The following is a 13,518-nucleotide window of genomic DNA, read 5'->3' on the forward strand; positions in this document are numbered from 1 at the left end:
CTTTGGTACAAGATTGTGAGACCACAAGTCTAGAGAGAATTTCTCCTCCCACATTCTCCCAAGTCTGTTCTCTCTAGGACAGGGAAGTACACTCTCCTCTTAAAATGCATGAGGAATGGGATAAAGAACATCACCCTACTCCCTTAGTGCTATGTTTTACTAGTATATGAAGTTTTATTTTTTCTGAAAATGATAATTGTCATCTCTCGTCCATAGACGTTTCATTCCTACCTAGGCAGGTTGAGTTGGGCCAGGCAAAGCAGTAGTTGGACAGAATCAAGATTCTAAGAAAATAAAATACTGTGATCACAGTAAGAGGCAATGAGTCAAGATTAGTCTTTTGTCAAGAAGTAAAAGAAAGATAACAAAGTTTAGCAAAACTTTAAAGAGGATCTAGATATCACAGATTAAAGTAGTCAAAAGTTAGTATTCCAAAGAGTTGCACATTGAAAAGATAGAACCCAAGCACAAAACAAAAATATTCCAAAAAACTTAAATTCAGGACAGAAACTTTTTTTAGAAGCTTTTTAAAAATTTTTATTTATTTATGATAGAGAGAGAGAGAGAGAGAGAGAGAGAGAGGCAGACACAGGCAGAGGGAGAAGCAGGCTCCGTGCACTGGGAGCCCGACGTGGGACTCGATCCCAGGTCTCCAGGATCATGCCCAGGGCCAATGGCAGGTGCTAAACCGCTGCGCCACCCAGGGATCCCCAGGACAGGAACTTTTCTAGTCTCTTATTCCCTCCTGCCTCCATTGGATTGGACTACTGGGGTAAGGAGAGAGATTGCAGATGGGAAGGAAGTGGTGCCAAGAGCTGCAGCTGCAAAAAGTCGAGTTGGTTTTGTTTCTTCTAACTTTTAAACTTAAAATTAATACATACACATGCTTTAAAAATCAAGCAGTAGAGAATGATACCAAGAGAAAAGTAAATTCTCAGCCTGAACTTGTTCCCCGACTCATTTCCAGCTCCCTGTTTTTAAGTATTTTCTGTTCTCCTGGTGGTTATCACAGTACCTCTGAAATATGTGTTAATACTTGATTTCTCCTTTTATCTTGTTTATCAACCTTAGATAGCATCTATTGGAAGATGAGAAACTTATTTCTTTGATCCATCCATGTCTACACTTTTCCAGTTACATTGCTTTGATATTTCTGGTGATTATCATTTTAAAGAGTATATTTAAACTCTATTTTGTTACATCAATTTTACACAGTATATAATTGATTTCTTGCTATATAAATAAATAGGTGAGAAAAATCTGTGACATTATCTTCCATATCTCTCTGCTGCTTTAATATTCAGACTTCCAGTATTTCATATTATCAGTGTTAATATTAGTCAGATTCTCTTTTACACTTGTTGTCTTCCAAGCTTTGTTTGTATGTTGATTCTACCAATTAAAATAGCTTTTCTGTTATTCCAATGATTAATTTTCTCCTTACTGAAGGACTAAATAGGTCTAGTTATTGAGGAAAAAAAAGGGTAACCTTAGGTCAGGCAAACTGAAAGATGAATGTTCCAAGTGTCAAGGTCAAATAGGATTCCTTGAACTCAATCTTCAAGACTTTCTATTCAGTTTGGTCGATGATACCTTTAATATACAAGAAATGTTTATCTGCCTTTGTTCTTATTTTGTAGCCACCTCTTTTTTGGCTTCTTGACTCTAAAGATGTTTGTTGGTTTTGTTTTCTTAATTTTTTTTTCCGTTCTCTTGTTTTCCTCAGGAGTCTACTAATATCTCTTCCACTTGCACCTTTTTTTTTTTTTTTGGTTTATTCTAAATTTTCTGGGTCTTTTTCCCAAATATGCGAGTGATGAAAAAGGTTCATCAGCGCTGGTAGCATGATTTTCCACTGTGGTATTAGACCTTTTTCTTGAATGAAAAATGGATGGCAGGGTCTTTGTACATATAAGCTAGTAGTACTGTTTTAGGGTACATTTCGGTATTTTGTTCATCATGTATTTTTTGAAAATTGACTTCTAAAAATATTACATTAAAATATCATATCTTCTTTACTTAGTTTTTTGATGCATCTCAAATTTTGTGTGCCTGGTTTCACTCACTGCAGTATCTCTATCTCCTTTGGGACAAGGACCTGGAAGGTTAAAAGTAATTTCCAGATATGGTCAGTAGAGGGCAGCAAAGGGTAGCGGCGTGAACACTTAACTGCCAAGGCCTGGGCTTCCCTTTTTTCCCTCTTTATAGAGATCAATTAGTGGTAGTAGAAAATCCAGAGTGCCAGAATCAGGATAGAAATTACTCATAATACTGATCCAGGATGGGTATCAAGCTTAGAAGGCAGTGGAAATGTTTAGCCACAAATTCATAGCCTGGTATCTATCAAAGAGATGTGAACCACTGGACATTAGGAGGGGAATCATTAGACTTTCACCGTCCTGACTCTTACTCCCAGCCTGTCTAAAACCTAAGATCTCGTTCTGTAAAGTATCAGGAGTCTCCTACCCACATTGAGAGCTGATGCAAATTTCCTGTCATTATCTGATACGTCATTTGCAAATATCTTCTCCCACTCTGTAGGTTGTCTTTTAGTTTTGTTGACTGTATCCTTTGCTGTGCAAAAGCTTCTTATCTTGATGAAGTCCCAACAGTTCATTTCTGCTTTTGTTTCTTTTGCCTTCGTGGATGTATCTTGCAAGAAGCCACTGTGGCCGAGTTCAAAAAGGGTGTTGCCTGTGTTCTCCTCTAGGATTTTGATGGAATCTTGTCTCACATTTAGATCTTTCATTCATTTTGAGTTTATCTTTGTGTATGGTACAAGAGATTGGTCTAGTTTCATTCTTCTGCTTGTGGATGTCCAATTTTCCCAGCACCATTAATTGAAGAGACTGTCTTTCTTCCAGTGGATAGTCTTTCCTCCTTTATCGAATATTAGTTGACCATAAAGTTGAGGGTCCACTTCTAGATTCTCTATTCTGTTCCATTGATCTATGTGTCTGTTTTTGTGCCAGTACCACACTGTCTTGATGACCACAGCTTTGTAGTACAACCTGAGAATTCTCACAGAGGAAGACATAGACATGGCCAACAAGCACATGAGAAAATGCTCTGCATCACTCGCCATCAGGGAAATACAAATCAAAACCACAATGAGATACCACCTCACACCAGTGAGAATGGGGAAAATTAACAAGGCAGGAAACCACAAATGTTGGAGAGGATGAGGAGAAAGGGGAACCCTCTTACACTGTTGGTGGGAATGTGAAATGGTGAAGCCACTCTGGAAAACTGTGTGGAGGTTCCTCAAAGAGTTAAAAATAGACCTGCCCTACGACCCAGCAATTGCGCTGCTGGGATTTACCTCAAAGATGCAGATGGAATGAAATGCCGGGACACCTGCACCCCGATGTTTCTAGCAGCAATGTCCACAATAGCCAAACTGTGGAAGGAGCCTCGGTGTCCATCGAAAGATGAATGGATAAAGAAGATGTGGTTTATATATACAATGGAATACTACTCAGCCATTAGAAATGACAGATACCCACCATTTGCTTCGACGTGGATGGAACTGGAGGGTATTATGCTGAGTGAAATAAGTCAATTGGAGAAGGACAAACATTGTATGGTCTCATTCATTTGGGGAATATAAATAACAGTGAAAGGGACTAGGATGGAACGGAGTAGAAATGGGTAGGAAATATCAGAAAGGGAGGCAGAACATGAAGACTCCTAACCCTGGGAAATGAATAGGGGTGGTGGAAGGGGAGGTGGTCGGGGGGTGGGGGTGACTCGGTGGTGGGCACTGAGGGGGGCACTTGACAGGATGAGCACTGGGTGTTATTCTGTATGTTGGCAAATTGAACACCAATAAAAATAAATTTATTTAAAAAAAGAAATGAAAGAGGAGAAATAACAAACAATACCACAAAAATATAAAGGATTTTAAGAGAATATTATGAAAAAATTATATGCAAAGTCATTGGGCAACCTAGAAGAAATGGATAAATTCCTAGAAACATATAACATCTCAATGCTGAGTTGGGAAAAAATACAAAATTTGAAAGACTGATTATCAGCAGTGAAATCAAATCAGTAATAAAAAAACTCCCAAGAAAACAAAAGTACAGGACCAGATGGCTTCATAGGTAAATTTCAGCAAACATGTAGGGACGCCTGGGTGGTTCAACAGTTGATCATCTGCCTTTAGGTTGTGATCCTAGAGTCCTGGGATTGAGGCCTACATCGGGCTCCTTGAGTAGATCTTGCTTCTCCTTCTGCCTCTGTCTCTGCCTCTGTCTTTTTCTGTCATGGATAAATAAATAAAATACTTAAAATTTTTTTTTACCAAACATATAAAGAAGAGTTAACACCTACTTTTCTCAAACTACTTCAAAAAACAAAGAATGAAAGCTTCTATGTATTCTGTGAAGGCAGCATTACCCTGATATCAAAACCAGATGAAGACACTACAGAGAGAGAGAGAGAGAGAAAGAGAGAGAGAGAGAGAGAGAACTACAGGCCAATATCTCTGATTAACATACATGCAAAAATCCTCAACAAAGTATTAGCCAACCAAATCCACCAATACATTAAAAAAGTCATTTACCATGATCAAGTGGGATTTATTCTTAGTATGCAAATGTGATTCAATATTCACAAATCCATTAACATAATACATCTCATCAACAAGAGAAGGGTAAAAACGATGATCATTTTAATAGGTGCAGAAAAGCATTTAAAAGTACAACATCCATTCATGATACAAACTCAACAAAGTAGGTTTAGAGGGAACATACCTCAACAGAATGAAGACCATATGTGAAAAAACTACAGCTAATGTCATACTCAATGGTGAAAAAGTGAGAGCTTTTCCCCAAGGTCAAGAACAAAACAAGGATTTCCACTCTCACTACTTTTATTTAGCATAGTACTGGAAGTCCTAGCCCCAGCAATCAGACAAGAAAAAGCAATAAATGGCATCCAAATGGGTAAGGAAGATGTAAAACTTTCACTATTTGCAAGTGCCATGATACTATATGTAGAAAACCCTCAGGATTCTACCAGAAACGGACTAGAACTGATAAATGAGTTCAGGAAAGTCACAGGATACAAACCAATATACAGAAATCCACTGCATTTCTATACACTAATAATGAAGAGCAAAAAAAGAAATTAAGAAACAGTCCCATTAACAATTGTACCAAAAATAATAAGATACCTAGAAATAAGCTTAAACAAGGAAGTGAAAGACCTATATATATATATACACACTGAAAAACTATAAAACATTGGTGAAAAAAATTGAAGACAACACAAATGGAAAAATATTCCATGCTTATTGATGAGAGAACAAGTATTAATAAAATGTTCCATACTCAAAATGATCTACAGATTTGATGGAATCCCTATCAAAGTACTAATAGTATTTTTCGCAGAACTAAAACAAGTAATTCGTAAGGATGTATGGAACCACAAAAGACCCCAAATAGCCAAAGCAATCTTGAAAAAGAAAAAAACTGGAGGTATCACAGTCCCAGATTACAAGATATATTACAAAGCTGTAATAATCAAAACAGTATGGTATTGACAAAAATGGACAATAGATCAATAATACGGTATTATGGGCATAAAGATCACCTTACAGTATCTCTTCTATTTGATATTTAGGGTGAAAACATAGGTGTTCGGTGAAATAGATGAAAACAGACCCGGGCAGCCCAGGTGGCTCAGTGGTTTAGCGCTGCCTTCAGCCCAGGGCATGATCCTGGAGACCCAGGATGGAGTCCCACGTCAGGCTCCCTGCATGGAGCCTGCTTCTCCCTCTGCCTGTGTCTCTGCCTCTCTCTCTCTCTCTCTCATTCTGTGTCTCTCATGAATAAATACATAAATAAAGTCTTGAAAAAAGAAAACAGACCCCATCATTATTATTCTCTTTAGAGCTCATTCATCAAATTAAAATAAATCACAATGGTATTATGGAAGAAATTAAGCTTTATTACTGCAAAGGTAACTGTGACATGGTAAAAGAAAGCTCCCTTTAGCTTTCTCAGGCAAACTTTTCTCTCCTTTGCTTTACTACAAGGAGAAGATGCTATCAAAAACTGTATCTTTCTCAATTAATTCCTTAAAACCAGTGACTCACCATCCTGGTTACATGTAAGAATCACTCAAAGAGCTTTTTCCAGATCTGATGAATCAGAAGCTCTGGGGGAGGCAGTTTCAGAATGAGTGCCTGAAAAGCCTCCCAAGTGAGTCTGATGCATATCAGAATTGATCAACAGGACGAGATTCTAAAAGGAGAGAAGTTTTCCTGGCCTCTAAATCTCTAACCTCTCTGAAGGGAGACGCAGAGAATGGGACATATTCTGAGAATTGGGGAAGGTGCAGAGAGAAGTCTGCCTATATTTTTTTACCTGAAATAGATTATTTTTTACCTGAAATAGATTTTGACAGGTGCTTGATGGGAGGCCAGAAAGTGTTGCCCAATGAGCCTCCATGGTTCTGAATACAGTCAAGCATGGCCAGACTAGCACTTGTCCTTTAAAAGTGGTGAGAAGGGGCGCCTGGTGGCTTACTTGGTTAAGTTTCTGACTCTTGATTTCCGCTCAGGGTTATGATCTCAGGATCATGAGACAGAGCCCCAGGTCAGACTCCATACTCAGCACCATTTGTGCTTCTTTCTCTCTCTCTCTCTCTCTCTCTCTCTCTTTCTTTCTCTGCCCCCCCTCTTGTGCCCATGCACTGTCTCTTTCTCTCTCTCTCTCTCTCAAATACATAAAATAGTTATTCTGTATGTTGGTAAATTGAACACCAATAAAAAATCAACTTATTTTAAAAAATAAATAATAAAAAATTAATAAAAGTGGTTTGAAGCCTGGAGGCCACTATCTACATGCCACTTCTGTGTTAGTTTGGTTTTAAGATGAGAAGCCTTAATAAAGTCTAAAAGGACTACCAGGACTTGTGCTCTCACCTCTACCTAATTTACAGGCCGATTTCACTCTCCTGTACCTTCTGCCTGTGTCTCCAATCCAGCAAAGTCTTCCATGTTTCTGAAACATCAGTTAGTCACATTCTGTCCCTTCAACTGACAAATGTATCTTCCCTCCCTTCCCCTTTTCTTCCTCTTTCTCTCTTCTGTGTAGTCCCAAGTCATTCTTTAAAGGTCATTTCAAATGAGCTCGTCAAAGAAGTCTTCCTCTCCATAATTGAAATCAGGTGTCAAGTCCCTCTCTAAATTTCTCATCTCACTCTTTAATTTTCCTCTGCAGTACTTCCCAGAGGCTGTGTTAGGCAGTTCTTGATGGCATTCTCTGTTTAATATCTGTCTTCCCCCCTCCTCACTTAAATCCTGGTTTTGTGAGACTTGGGCCTGGCTCCCTGTTGCCCAGACCTATCAAGTGCCTTTCTCCTAGTACAGGTTCAAACACTATCCGTTGAATGAATAAAGTAAATAAGACTATTTTATGTCATGCCTTTTCCCCTGTCCATCCCTGCCAGAAAACTATTTCATTCACTTGTTCAATACAGAATTTTTTGATTCCTCTGATGCGTCAATGTTTGTGAGAATTTAATGATAAATCAGACATAGACTCCTTCCTTGAGGTCCCTAGAGTCTAGTGGGGCATAAAAGATAGGTTTTCACATGCCTGTTACAGGAGCCTGTAAGAGAAACCACAAACTTTGTCTGTAGGATCAAATTTCAGTCCTCCACAGTTGTCAAAGAAAGACACTGTCCATGTGGGAAGAGTGGGGGTGGGGGGTCCTCACAGGAAGCTGCGTGAACTCCTGAGTCAGCTGGATTTGAATCCTTCATGTTACGTCACGGCTGCTTGGATTCAGAGCCCAACCTGTATGCGCAGGAGCCTCGTCATCTGTAAAATCATCAGTTTCCTAGTGGAAAGGGAACACTGTCTTCATGTAACATGTTTTTAACAGGCTCCTGTAGGTGCTTGGACACTGAAGATGTCCAGGTGGCAAATCAATGGTTAGTATCACTAACCATTTGGGAAATGCAAGTGAAATCCACAGTGAGATATCACACTACACAGCTATCAGAATAGCTAAAATAAAAAATGCCAACACCAAAAGCTCGTGTGGATGAGGGGAAACTGAATGACTCATACAGTACTGGGGGGAATGTGAAATGGCACAGCCATTCTGGAAACCAGTTGGACAGTTCCTAAGAAAAAACTATAAAAACAACAACAACAACAACAACAACAACAACAACAACATCAACAAAATAGCTAGCATATGACCTGGCTCTTCCCGTCCTGGGCATTTAGCCCAGAGAAGTGAAGACTTCACACTGACACAAAAACCTGTACACAGATGTTTATAGTAGCTTTATTAGTGACAGCCAAAACCTGCAGACACTTCGAACTCCATCAGGTAGTTACGCAAACTGTGATACATCCATATCATGATGTACTACTATGGGACACCAAGAAATGAACTGTGAATCCTTGCAGCCATCTAGATGAATCTCCAGTTACACCAAATGGGAAAAAGCAAATCCCCAAATGTCATAAACTATGTGATCCCATCTGTATAACATTCTTGACATGGCAACCTTTTACACATGGAGAACAGATTTTGTGATTGCCCGGGATTAAGGAGGTGGTGGAGGGGGAAAGAAATTTGTGTGGTTGTAAATGGGGAATAGGAAGGACCCTTGTGGTGATGGAAGTGTCTCTGGAAGACTCCATCTGTAAAAAAAACTGATGTCATCTCCCTGTGTTATTTCTTATAGCTGCAAACGAATCTACAGTTATCTCAAAATAAAATGATTACTTTTAAAAAATCAAAACTTGGAGGCCAAGAAAAGGAAACCAGTATGTCAGTTTGGCAGTTACAGCATGAGCTTTGAATCTGTGACATCATAATGGCAGTGACCGCGGACCGCTGCGGAATCTTGAGGCTTCAAGCAGTTGACAGTACTCTGCCAAGTGCTGTAGACTCCCTTGATTTCCCGTCCCACGAATTGAAGAGAAAAGGATGTTCCCGTCAATCAGAAAGCATGCTGAGCTCACAGGTGGTCATTCAAGGCTTCAGCGCATGAGGTAGTCTTCTGATACACTATTTCTGATCATCCAAACAGACCGGCAATAACAGGAACTGTTGTTTTCTTTTGTTTCCTCTAATACATAGAAACTAAGTAGTCACTTCAGCACCAGCTTCCTGAAAAGCTGCTCCTGTTCTTAAGATTCAGTGCTGCTGAGCAGAAGGGAGCAGGCTTTATACATCCTTGGGGGAGGCGGAGACACTTTCTTGGCTCCACGAGAGAGCCAACTCTCTCTCTCCATGAGACAGAATTTTCAGTGGGTCTATGAAAATACCTGTCCTAGTTATGAAAGAATTTTTACATTCTGTTCAATTGTGTTGTTTTAGTACCTATTTTGACCAGGAATTCCTGTCAGAGCTCAGCCAAGTAATAGCTAAACTCTTGTGTTCAGAAACTTTCTGAGGTTTCCAATATTTTTGCTGATCTTTGAGAATTTTTACCCCAATTTTGAATATTGAATTAGATAAGATGGGGGTCAACTTCCAGGATCTTCAGTTATCTTCATTTTATCTTAACATAAAAGCAATTTGTAATTGATTCTTCACACGTTGTTTTATTTTATATTAGGCCACAAGTTGTCCTGTTTATTGTTGTTGTTCATTCACCTTCTTGTAATGTGCTCTACCTTTGGCTTCTTGGCTTTTGCCTACCTAATGGCTCACAATGAGCTTTGCTGCTTTCTCCACCACACCTCTAAGTATTGGCAGGCCCAAGGGCTTTGTCCTTGAAACTGTCCTCCCTCTGCATCAGTTTCCCAAGTGACCTCACCACTTTCTATAGCTTTCGGTAACTCAGGAATCCCTGATTCTGAGCTCTGGAGCTCTGCTTTGGGGGTTGAGACTACATTTTAGTGTTGTGTGAACCTTGAAACTTGGCATTAAACTATATTGTGTATTTGACCAGTAACTAGCTGCTCTGTGTTTGATGTGTTGTAGGAAGAGCTCGTCTGTGGAGGTGGACACCCACAGCGAAAGCACTACATCATCTGAGGGTGCCACTCGTACCCTGCTCATCCATGGTCCCGTTGAGCTCAAGAAAGGCTGGAGGAGGAAGAAGTGGCAGCTTTTCTTGTACAGCGATTTATTACTGATGTCTAATACCAAGTAGGTGTACCATGTTTCGTGCTCTTGTGATTCTCCAAAAAATTGCATTCCCATTAACCCTTACTATACGAAAACATTACATTTTTTCCCTTTTGTGTTTGCCAATGCTTGAATCCTTCATTCCATGAGTACTTCTGGAGGTCTTGTTTTGTGTCATGTCCCTGCAGCAAATACAATTGCCAATGTGACAGGCCAATGTCTCTCCTGCCTGGGACTTACAAATGGCAAAATAAGAGGGGGAATGATAATGATTAGTGCTGCTGATAGAAGGTGGATAGGGGGCTGTGCGGAGAGGGTGGGAACGTGTTAGAGAGAAATAGTCTAGGAGGGCTTCTCTGAGGTGGAGCATTAAAACCAAATCTATGAGAAGAGAAGCAGCCACATTCCCAGACAATGTGCCTGAGCCGTCGAGGCTGAGGGACTTGCAGGCCTACGTGGGTACAATCTGACCCCTCAGAGAGAGGGGCTCAGGGAAGCCTGATTTGACTAGAGCCCAGAGCATAGGCCATGCTATCAGATATGATACTATGCTCAGGGGTCTAGTCACACAGGGTCTTCACAGGCCATGGTAAAAAAGTGGAAATATTTTGCCAAAGGATTTTTAACTAGGGGACTGACCAAATCTGATTTATATTTCTAGCAAATTTTTCTGACTGTTGCTAGATAATAGATGGATGGGTAAGCAAGAGTGGAAGCAGGGAGAGTAGTTAGGGGAGGCCATAGTCCTGATGGATGGTATCAGGGCTCTATCTTAGCAGTTTAGTAAAAAGGAAAGATGGAGCAGGTTAACCCGGGTGGCTCAGGGGTTTATCTTTGCCTTTAGCTCAGGGCGTGATCCTGGAGACCCAGGATTGAGTCCCACATCAGGCTCTCTGCAGGGAGCCTGCTTCTCTCTCTGCCTGTGTCTCTACTTCTCTCTCTACTCTCTGTGTTTCTCATGAATAAATACATAAATCTTTAAAAAAAAAAAGATGGAGCAGATAGATGGAATCTAGGAGAAAGAATCGACTGTGTGCACTTTCCTCTCAACCCTGAACACAAATGCATCGAATATCCAGTCTAGAACATGATGATTGCTCAATAAACGTCTGGGAGCAGTTCATGGAAGGTCACCTGTTTACTTACTCCATCTCTGTTTGCATTATTCACAAAACATGGAAGACAAAGAACACTCCCACAAACAAAATATCAAGAAGCTATGGTCTTGCGAAAAAACTAACTCCCTCTTTTTTTTACTGCTTTCACCCTAGATCCCAGTTATGCCATGTCATAGGTAAGACATGCTAGTAATAATTTGGCAAAATGCTATACTCATCTGAGTTACATTAATAGTAATTTATCAGGGGCTTACTACATGTCAGATACTATGCTAAAAAACTTTATGTACCTAATTTTGTCCAACCTTACAACGACCCTGTGAGATGGGAGTATTTTTATATTGGAGAACCTTGATGCTCAGAGGTCTAATGGATCTGCCCAGGTTACCATATTAGTAATGGACAGAGTCTACATTTGAAATCAGGTCTATTTATTTCAAAGCACAGGCTTTTATTCACTATGTGGTGCTACCATTTCTATTCTCTCTTTTTTCCTGAATTTCATACAACATTCCATGAACACCTAGATTCTTTCACTATTGAAAGCAACCCTTCCTTTACATTGAGTGAACAACTAACTCCAGTCTGCTTGGTAACAAATAGATCAGAACGCTTAGCGAATTGAAAAATGAAGGAAATATAGCTATCAAAAAATCAGAGGCAAAGATAGTAGTAAAATATATTTGAGACTAGGGAAATTGCCCATAGATGTAACTTCGAGGGTGGTGATGTCATAAGGAGGCCAAAGAGAAAAAGGATGTCCAGGCCTTGGCATGAGGTCCATATGAAAGACTCTCTTCCTCTTGATAGAGGCCCATGTCATTATTTTAAAAATGCAGACTAGTTACCATTCTCTTTATTTAACCAAAGTGAGTATGGGAGACCAAAATATGCGGGATGCATGCTGGGAACCACACTAGGAACATCACAGATGCCTCACCCACCTGGGTTTCTCAGTGATTGAGCATCTGCCTTTGGCTCAGGTCGTGATCCCTGGGTCCTGGGATCGTGTCCCACATCAGGTTCCCCACAGGGAGCCTGCTTCACCCTCTGCCTATGTCTCTGCCTTTCTCTGTGTATCTCTCATGCATAAAGAAAATTTTTCTCACAGCACTCCAAGGCCCATATTTTTTATCATCAACAGGGGGCAGAGATGAAAATGGGGACAGAGGAAGTCTCAGAAATGGTCCAGTCATACATAGGGAAATCATGCAAGAGATTCCAACCCAGGCCTGCCTTCATCACAAGGCCATGTTCTTCCTCGCATACCATGTTGTACCCTTCCATCCTTAGCCCAAGAGACATGCTAACAAATAGCAAACTCATTTCCTGGTTGTTAGGACCTTGCAGACCACTCATATTCAATTTGTAAGGGGAATATGTTCTTCTTTTTTTTTTCATCTTTGTAAGTATTATAGCCTTTAGGGAGAGGAGAAGACTTTCCTTTTCTTACCAGAACTATTTCTTGTCCTGGGTGCTGCCTACCTCTCAGCGGGTTTTACAGAGCCTACAATATTCTGCTAAAAAGATTTTTATATAAAGATAGTGTTGTTTTTCCACTAGAGAGTTGCCTCTATTGAAGGGCTGAATTTTTATTTCGAATAGTTCTTTAAGACAAAACAAGTTGAACATTTTTCATCTTTCACATATTGCTTTTGAGATATGTCCTTATGTCTACTCAAGGGTTTTTATATGACAAAATCTTTATCAATTTATTTGTTAATGCTCTTTGAAAGGGACTCGGTTCCCAAAAGTTTATCTTATATACTTTATATTATACATTGGTAATATTAGAAAATGTAAGTGATCACAGGCATTTGAGTTTCATATTTAAGCCAAGGTCTTTGATATAGAGAGAACACAGATTTTAGAATTCCGAGTTCGAGATATCATCATGGTCAGGTTCTGGTGAGAGCTCTTTTTCTGCTTGCACGTGGCTGCCTTCTCACTGTGTGCCCCAAGGCATTACCTCAATGCATGTATGTACACACATACAGATCTCTCCCACTTCTCACAAGACCATCCATCTTACTGGATTAGGACCTTACCTTGATGATCCCATTTAAACTTAATTACCTTCAAAAGCTCTATCTCCAAACATGATGATATTGGCAGAGAGGGCTTTATGGTAAGAAGGCAGGAAAGCAGTGGGAGGGAGACACCATTTCATCCATAGCAGTAGCAGGCAGCACTTAATGCCTGCCACAATCTTTAGAAAACTACTATGAGATCATTCCCATAGTAAATATTTGGGTATATTTATGATCACTGTTAATATGAAAAAATTTAC

At 39.9% G+C, this 13,518-nt stretch overlaps 1 protein-coding gene across 1 annotated transcript in view; it reads left to right on the top strand.

Annotated features, from left to right (window-relative positions):
* LOC140598727 (rho GTPase-activating protein 20-like) overlaps positions 1–13,518 on the top strand; it is a 49,645-nt gene that overhangs the window by 2,016 nt on the left and 34,111 nt on the right. The window contains exons 2-3 of the mRNA XM_072757254.1: positions 8,717–9,026; positions 9,964–10,131. Coding sequence (XP_072613355.1) covers positions 8,962–9,026; positions 9,964–10,131 — 233 coding nt within the window. The 5' untranslated portion in view covers positions 8,717–8,961. The remainder of the gene's footprint in view (positions 1–8,716; positions 9,027–9,963; positions 10,132–13,518) is intronic.

Source organism: Vulpes vulpes, chromosome 4 (genome assembly GCF_048418805.1).
Source record: "Vulpes vulpes isolate BD-2025 chromosome 4, VulVul3, whole genome shotgun sequence".
In the NCBI taxonomy this organism is placed as follows: domain Eukaryota; kingdom Metazoa; phylum Chordata; class Mammalia; order Carnivora; family Canidae; genus Vulpes; species Vulpes vulpes.